General features: G+C 38.8%; 1 protein-coding gene across 1 annotated transcript; it reads left to right on the forward strand.

The window, feature by feature from the left end:
• The first annotated feature begins 5,207 nt into the window (after positions 1-5,207).
• LOC136535041 (sesquithujene synthase A-like) lies at positions 5,208-8,506 on the forward strand. Its single transcript, XM_066527386.1, has 7 exons — positions 5,208-5,327; positions 5,471-5,723; positions 5,882-6,245; positions 6,329-6,547; positions 6,934-7,069; positions 7,721-7,972; positions 8,213-8,506. Exons 1-7 carry the CDS (start codon positions 5,208-5,210, stop codon positions 8,504-8,506), a joined length of 1,638 nt encoding a protein of 545 aa, XP_066383483.1.
• The last annotated feature ends 1,099 nt before the right edge of the window (positions 8,507-9,605 follow it).

Below are 9,605 nucleotides of genomic sequence, written 5' to 3' on the forward strand. Positions count from 1 at the left end.
TATATATATATATACTCATTCACTGATTTATGCCATATGCGTATACATATCAATCATTCATTCACTATTTATGACATATACGTATATATATCACTCATTCACTAATTTATGCCATATACGTATATATATATCAATCACTCATTCACTTATTTATGCCATATGCGTATATATATCAATCACTCATTAACTGATTTATTTCTATGTGAACTTTATAGCAATATCTATGCAAGTGTAGGACCATGGACTTTAATATAAATTTATTTGTATATATTACTGATGCACTATTTCACTGTGTAGAATTATTTCGACTATATGAGAACGTTTGCACTTCATTATCTGTGATAGGATCCCATCAACGTGCAAGGCCAGCTGCAAGTGAAAATGCTAACCATAATCTTGGCATGTCTGCTTCTTCTACAACACCTGCTACAGCACCTTCATCCGAGAGAATTTTATTGCCAAGTGGTGGTACTGGTACTAGTGGCACTGAAACAGATGGTGTTGATCCAATCGATGTGGATGCAGGCAGCGATGGCGAGGATGGAAATGAACCTACTAGCAAAAGGGCCAAGAAAAGCACATCTGAAGTGTGGCAGTACTTCACCAAGTACAAAGTAACAGTGAAGGTTAATGGCAAGGAGGAAACTCAGCTTTGGGCTAAGTGCAATGTCAAAGGTTGTGTAAACAAGACCAGCAAACACAGAGCTGAGAGCAGATTTGGAACAACTGGCTTTTGGACCCATCTCGCTAATTATCACAGCATCAAGAAAGGACAACAACAGCTTACAACAAAAACTGATAAAGATACTGGTGTCGCAGTTGTCCAACCTTACAAGTATGATCAAGAAGCTAGCTTGAGAAAGTTCTATGAGGCTATGATAGTTCACGAGTACCCTTTTAATATGGTTGAGCATGAATATTTCCAAGAGTGGGTCAAATCAATGCGTCCACATTATCCTCTAAAGTCTCGTGTCACAGTTAGAAAGGAAATAATGGAATATTATTTGGCTGAAAAGGATAAATTGTATGCATACTTCAAAACAGTCCAAAGTCGCTTTAGTGCAACTATGGATATGTGGACATCCAACCAGAACAAGGGTTATATGTGTATTACTCTTCATTGGGTTGATGATGATTGGAAAATTCAGAAGAGAATTGTCAATTTCTTCCATGTGGAAGGGCGACATACTGGTGAGAGGTTGTCATATACACTTACTTCTTCTCTTTTGAAGTGGTATGTGGAGAAAAAGATGTTCTCTCTAAGTTTGGATAATGCAGCAGCAAATGAAGTAGCAGTTAAGGATGTCATTGTAGAATTGAAGAGGCATAGTCCTTTAGTATGCGATGGGCTGTTCTTTCATGTGAGATGTGCCAATCACATCCTTAATTTGGTTGTTAAAGATGGTATGCGTGTGATTGGCTCTACAACTGAAAAGATTAGATCGTTTGTGGTTGTTGTAAAGGGATCGACGGTTCAGTGGGAGGAGTTCCTGAAATGTGCTACTGAATGTGGGCTAGATACAAAACGTTCTCTCTCACTTGATGTTTCTACGAGATGGAATTCTACATATCTCATGTTGAGGAATGCTCTTTATTATAAGCTTGCATTTGAGAGGCTCACTTCCGTCGACCGCCGGAGGTATGAGTGTATTGCTCCTTCAAGTCAAGAATGGGAGAAGGCACAGGTTCTGATTCCTTTCTTGAAAAAATTCTTTGATCTCACTGAGATATTTTCTGGTACTCTATATCCAACAGCAAACATGTTTTTCAGAGGTTTTTGTGAGATTAAGTTATATCTATCTGATTGGTGCAATAGTAATGATGCCACTCTTTGCCAAATGGCAAATGCTATGAGTGTCAAGTTTGACAAGTATTGGAAGAAGTCAAATGTTGCTCTAGCTGTTGCAAATGTGCTTGATCCTAGGTTCAAGAGAAAAATTGTAGAATTTTACTTGAGAAAGTTATATAGAAATTCCTATCAAGCTGAACTTGATAAATTCAACGGTGTTCTAAGGAACATGTTTCATTGCTATGTTTCCTCAGTACCTTCTTCCAAGAATACAACACTTGTTTCATCAACTTCAACTATAGATCAATTTATGGATAGTGCGGAAGATGAGCTTGATTCATTCCTTTATGAAAGTGATGTTGGTGGTAATGATGAAGGAATAAGTGAATTGGAGAGGTACTCAGCAGAACCACAATTGAAGGTTGCTAAAGCCAACCATAATACTTTTGATATTTTAGCATGGTGGAAAAATCAGAAGGATGAATATCCTGTGCTCTCCCTGATTGCACGTGATGTGTTGGCAATGCAAGTGTCAATTGTGGCTTCTGAATCTGTATTTAGTACTGGTGGACGGGTCGTCGACCCATATCGAAGCAGCCTTGATCCAGACATGGTACAAGCACTTGTTTGCACTAAGGATTGGATAACTGCCTCTAAAAGAGGTGAAGTGTAAACTGATCATTTGATTTATATTAACAATGTGTTGATGTTCTTTCTACTCATATTGCCACCTTCTAATTTTCAGGTTCTAAGAATATTTCTTCTTTGCCTAGTGATCTTGAGGTTCTTGAAGCCATTAAGAATAGTCTGTTCATCGAGGTACAAATATTGATATGTACTGCAATAGCATATAATTCGTTTTTTAGTACTAACGTGTTATTTCTATTATTAATTGTAGGATGAATTCTCAGAAATGGGTGGTGATTATGTGCTTGGAGATGATGACATCCCGGAGGTTCAATTATAGGAGGCCTGCTGTGAAGAACTACCACCGGTCTATCATAAATCATAATTCTAGCATCCATTCTACATCTCGTCCTTTGTTAAGTTGAATTGTCGAAGTGTCGAACTAAGACCTTGGTTTAGTATTTCAGTCACTAGTATATTGGTACGTTTGAGTTTGTGACTACGCTTGTGTTATTTGTGTAATTGTGAGACTTAAGTATTGTTATTGTATTAAGTCCGTGATGTCATGCTATGCGGAATGGTGTGTTAATTAATTATTATTGTATTTCAGATACCGCTTTCGTGATTTTCGATCGTTATCGATGTACTTTTGATCGAATAATTTCGTTTCCGAATTTACCGGAATATCGATACCGTTCTCGCTACCGACAATATCGTATCGATTTCGTTTTCGAGACAACAATATGAAACTGAAAATGATTTAACCTCCTATCGATCGTTTCCGACCGTTTTCAGCCCTAGCCGCCCCCTTAGCTCTGCTTCACGAGCGAGGACAAGCCCTCAATCTCCTACGCCCCCACTCCCCATCAGCTGGTCGCGCCACCCCCATTGACTCGCTGCGCTCCCACCGCCTGGCAGCGCCACCCCACCGTCGGCCCACTCCCCCATTGACTATACCCCCCCCCCCCCTCCTTGGCCAACCAGGGCACCTCATGATTCGAAGATGAGTAGCCCATGCATGGTGATGCCTCCGCAAGGCCGTGACACTTCTTGGCTTCCTAAAGGGTAAGAACAGTTCTTATACTTTTCCTTCTACCTTTGTCTGATTGCAATTAGGGAAAATAATTGAAATTGTTGTAGAATACATATTTTGTATATATCGTTGATTTTATCAGCGCAATGGCATGTAAGGGATGAGACTATACAATTAATCTTCATCTTGCAATAGGGGTACAATTGTCTTTTCATCCCATCACTTAACTGTGGTATGACGGTAATGGCGTGTAAAGGATCACAAATCTATATTGATGGCTCTGAAGGGAACGCATAATTTATGATGGCAACTAAGGGATACTTATAAGTTTTGATGGCATATAGGGGATTTTCTCTTATTTCTTTGACCGTGGTGCACAGCAGGCAGCTGCTCCTTGTTTGGCATATGCTTGCAGCAACGTGATTTGATTTTCCAAATCTTGAGTTGTCACTTTCAAGTTACATGAGCCTAATTATTGCCTGCTCATTTAGCTAGTCTTAATCTTGTACGAGTGATTTTTGGTGTTGCTGTTAAGTTTTTTTTTTTTTTTTTTTTGTTGCTGCTCGTGACACTTTTTCTCAGTAAATTTGGGTTCTCTGGTTCTGTCGGACCTTGGAAATTCCGATCAGTCACCTGCAATTTCGGGTCCGACCCTGTGTAGTTCTGGTCCGTCCGTGTCCTGTGCGTTTGAGTTCTGTTTCTCGTTCTGCTTTCGTTGTCGTGTCCCGCTGTGTTTCTAGGCAACATCCAGCCACTTGTTTAGCTTGTGGACATCACGGTTGTTGCGTCTTGTGTTTGACGGTGATTTTAGGACAATGGTTAAAACTTTCGAAAGAAATTTGAGGCTCCCATTCACCAACCCCTCTGGTCGCTGTTTTCGGTCTTTCACTGCAATTGCCCAAAACCAAATGCAAAGGGTTCACGGTGGCTCTGGTAACTTGGCAACTATGGAAAGAACGGAATGCCAAAACATTTGAGAACACAGAGCAACGATGTCGGTCTCAAACTCTCAATCTAGATCAAGATCCAAGGATACGCCTGGATTGCTCCTGGTTTCAGGCACATTATTGGTCGTCTCTGGGTAGAACCAAGTCAAAAATTGAATCGGGCAATCGAAATTAACATTGTTTCCCTAAAAGACAGTTTGAATACGAAATCATTTCAAAAATTGATTAAAGAAATCCAACATTTTGTCTCTTTCCTTCACAGATCTGTCATTTGTGCAACTGGTACTATACACATCTATTCTTCTTCCTAGAGACGACAAAATATCCTTTTTTTCGTGGATCAAGGTGTTTTTTTATATTATTGGCCAGTTGCGTTAACTTCAATTTTCTTCATTGCAAGTAGCTTCGCATGCATAAAGTATGAGTCCTGTCTCCTGTCTGCCGTGCACGTAGCCGGCTGGTTCATTTGTTTTCTGCTTCATTTGTCAGTTAGATGGATCAAACCTGCTTGTACGTACGGAGTACAAAGCACAGAGTCTGAAAACAGTGCCACGTGTGTATGCAGAAGCAGAAAAACCTGCTTTCCTCCTCTCAAGAAAGAAATAAAGATATGAGAACCCGCTTTCATCGTCACAAAGTCAGCATTGCACAAATTGGTTGAACTAAATTTGCTTCCTGGCCGGTGTAGTAACTTCTTGTCGGCGCATGCCTGCATCGTGTATAAATAGCCCTGTAATGCCACACATATAGGCATCAACAAATCTCTCAGAAATCTTAACTGGCTAGGCTGTAGATCAAATTGTTTGAGAGCATGGCGCCTCCTCCAGCACAACATTTCAGCGAGGCAGAGGAGCTGCGAAAGGCTACTACCTTCCACCCAAGCCTATGGGGCGATTTCTTCCTCACTTACCAGCCGCAAACTGCACCTCAGGTAATTAACAACTGCATCTCGCTGAAGATCATCATCAGGGGATAAACTTTTTTGACATACATATATATAGATGTAGGTTGGTGAAATTGACCTATACTTGTCCTCCACGCAGCAAGCATACATGGAAGAACGCCTCCACGCAGCAAGCATACATGGAAGAACGAGCTGAGGTATTAAGAGAAGATGTTAGGAAGATTTTGATGGGCTCAACTGAATTACCAGAAACACTGAATCTTATACTCACATTGCAACGACTTGGACTGGATTACTACTACGAGAATGAGATAGACAAGTTGCTGCATGGTATTTACAACTCCGATTACAATAATAAAGATCTAAACTTAGTTTCCCTGCGGTTTTATCTTCTTCGAAAGAATGGTTACTATGTGTCATCAGGTAAGATATGATCTTGCACTCAAAACAGTGTTTTTTCTTCTAGAGTTCCATGGTAATCCCCCATCATCATTGGAGTGAGGACCAATTAATGTCACATCAAATGTTTTAACTGTGAAAAATAGGACATGACTATTATTCACTTTGAGGCAATTTTGCAGATGTATTTCTACACTTTAAAACAGAAGAAGGGGGCTTTGCTTATGCTGACACGAGAAGCTTGTTAAGCTTGTATAATGCAGCATATTTGAGGAGACATGGAGAGAAGGTACTGGATGAAGCAATTTCTTTCACAAGACGTTGCCTTCAAGATATCCTTGAACTTCCAGAATCGCCATTTGCAAAGGAGGTGTCCGCTTCACTTCATACCCCACTTTTTAGAAGGGTTGGAATATTAGAAGCAAGAAATTACATACCCATTTATGAAAAAGACGCTACAATGAATGAAGCCATATTGGAGCTTGCAGAACTGAATTTTAACCTTCAACAGCTTGTTTTCTGTGAAGAGTTAAAGCATTGCACAGTGTAAGATTATTTTCATCTTACTTCGACTCGACGTGCAGTTTCAGTCCTAGGATTTACTTGACTTATCTTAACATGCATGGTAGGTGGTGGAAGGAGTTCCTAGCCAAATCAAAGATGACTTTTGTTAGAGATAGAATAGTGGAGACATATTTCTGGATGAATGGGGCATGCTATCATCCTCCATACTCTCGTTCCCGAATTATACAAACAAAGATCACATCTTTTATTACAATAATTGATGATATGTTTGACACATATGGTACCACCGAAGAGTGCATGAAATTTGTTGAAGCAATTGGCAGGTAACAATGATCTTCAAAAATCATGTCACATGTTTTTTATTTTAAAAATATTACATGCATTAACTATTAAATACATATTGGATGGCATGTCATTGATTTACATACACATATACGAAAAGAAAGAAACTAAAATTTTCCCTGTGAGTCTGTCATAAAGGGATGATATTACGTGGAGATATGTCCACGACATGAAGCTCTTTTGGTGCTGAGATGTACTGAGTTTCATTACTGATAAGCAACGAAATTCAAACAATAATGTGTACACCAAACATATACAAGCAACAATATAAAAATTCACTATTTTTTCAAAATAGTAATACCCGTTCAAAGGAAAACCACAAATAATTTATCAGTAATATACCAAATCCTAACTTTGTAAAATGCAGATGGGATGTAAGTGCAGTACCTCTTCTTCCAGAGTATATGAAGGGTTTCTACTTATTTCTGTTGGACACATTTCATTCATTTGAGGATGAGTTAGGGGCAGAGAAGAGTTACCGTGTGCTTTATCTAAAACTGGCCGTGAGTATTCTACATGCCCTCTTATGAATGTCTTATACTTGAGCATTGGCAAGGAACACAGTCAACGCAATCAGATAGAAATACTAGGCTCTATCAAATTGAGTTATGTTACTGACATGAAAAAAAACCTATTGTACAAAGAAATTTAATAATAGATAATGAACTTCGAGCCTAGGTTTGATGACTATCATTATCTAAGAATTATAAAGAACTAACCCTGCTATACGCTCTTCTAGTTCCTATGACCATTAAAAGCAGCGCATGCATGAGCCGCCCGGCAAACAGACTTGGTCATTGCAGTCATAATTGAAGCAAAATCCGTAGATAAATTTGTTTGCCTAATATTAAAAATCGAGTTCTTTAATTATGCATGATATTTTGATTGGTCATAAATTAATTCAGGGACTAGATGGATACATGTGGTGTTGACTATGTACGAAATGCCTTTATTTTCTAGTAAAACTTTTCTTGGGAACTGTATTGCCCATAAACATGAAAATCAATAAAGTTTTTACCTGAACATTGGAACTTATGCAATGCAACCTATCATTATTTCAATTCAGTTATTTTTATTTCAAGCAGCCTATTTTATCTAGCAGCAATGGTATTAGAATCAGAAATAATTTTCACACATTTCCATATTTCATATAGATGGAGCGTTTGGTTCAGCAGTACTACAATGAAATAAAATGGCGTGATGAAGACTATGTGCCAAAAACAATGAGTGAACACCTTCAAGTTTCAATGGAAAGCATTGCATGCATCCCTATTACATGTGCCGCATTTGTTGGAATGGGTGACATAATAACAAAGGAGACACTCGAGTGGCTTTTGAGCTTTCCTCAATTTCTAATGTCTTTTGGTATATATGTACGCCTCTCAAATGATGTCGCATCAACCATGGTATTTCTCTATTTCTAAACGAGTATAGCTTCATGCAAAAACAGTAAATTGAATTCTTCTCAGTATCCATTTATCTAACGAATTGGTTAGATTCTATTCATAACATTCACGATAATTTTACATTTACAGTGAAGCTGGATATTGCTTTATGTCAGTACAGAATCACAACGTTAGGATGATTAAACTAGTTGTTATTATGACACACCTGACATTATTCTTTCTTACGACAATGTTTCACAGCGTGAACAAACAAAAGACCACAGTGCCTCCACTGTCCATTGCTACATGAAGGAGCATGGAACAACAATGAATGATGCATGCGAAAAGATAAAAGAACTTGCTGAAGATAAATGGAAGGACATGTTAGAACAATGCCTTGCACTGACAGAACTACCAAAGGTCATGCCACGAACAGTGTTTGACTTCGCAAGAACCGTAGATAATATGTACAAGAATGATCATGATGGATACACTTCTTCAGAAGCACTCAAAGAAATGATAGAACTACTATTCGTGAAGCCAATACCCAAATGAAGCTTGTCAAGTGGTGGTACAACCGTATAAGTAATAATATATGAGCTATATATTTTGTGCTTTTAAAACAATATAACAATAAGTAATATGCATGTTACTCGAAAATGGCATTTGTATTTTGCATGTATTATGTAATAGTGAACAACTTTTCTCAATGCATTGCTCTGGTTTCAACTATGACTTGGATATAATAATACTGAATAGTGCATCAGTGGTGGTATAACTAATTAATTAAAAATATGGTCCATTGAGTTGTTACCAAGGTGGAATAATGCCCACCATCACAACTGAACCTTCCATATAAAAAATGGACTTTGTTAATTATAGTTTTTCAAGTGTGAGGAGCAAATTTTATGCAGGCTGATGAATCACTAATCATCAGTTCCACGAGATAAAATGAGAACAAGCAAGGCCAAGCATAGTAAGCCAAGCTTCTCAGTGGACACATGTTTGTCCGTACCGAGTCATTACGTCAAGCAGCTACGTGCACCTGGACCTCGGTCTAACCCACTAAAAAAAACATGACCTTGCCGGACCCAATTAGCACATCGAGCAGGCTCGGGCTATACTTTTTTGACCTGGCATGAATTTCAAGTCAGACGTGGGCCTGAAGTTTAGCCCACGGCGGGCTGACCTGAATTTTTTTTTTTTTTTTTTTTTGAGAAAACACGGGCTGACCTGATGGATCGACCAAAACAATAAATAGTGCAAATGCAAGCGCAGCACAGCAGCCTAACAACCTCCTAGTGCCTATGTGGCCCGGCAGTTACGTAGCAGCCCAACTTGTCTTTCTCTATACAGAGAGAGACTTACTGTTCTATGGCCACTTTGAATTTCAATAATTACTATACTAATTTATGAGATTACTGTAACACATGTATCGTAAATGTGTATTTTCACTTTATCATAACTTAGTACAGATCGTAAATCGATGTTAATAAGACGAGGTTTTCTTTGGCGAGGTCGCAAAGAGGCCAATGGGGGCTGCTGTTTGGTGGGATGGGAGAAAGTGCAAATGCCTTTGGAACTCGGTGGCTTGGGTATCCAAAACTTGGAAACTATGGGTTGTGCTCTACAAATGAAGTGGTTGTGGTGGCAA

Source organism: Miscanthus floridulus, unplaced genomic scaffold (genome assembly GCF_019320115.1).
Source record: "Miscanthus floridulus cultivar M001 unplaced genomic scaffold, ASM1932011v1 os_2485_1_2, whole genome shotgun sequence".
NCBI lineage: Eukaryota > Viridiplantae > Streptophyta > Magnoliopsida > Poales > Poaceae > Miscanthus > Miscanthus floridulus.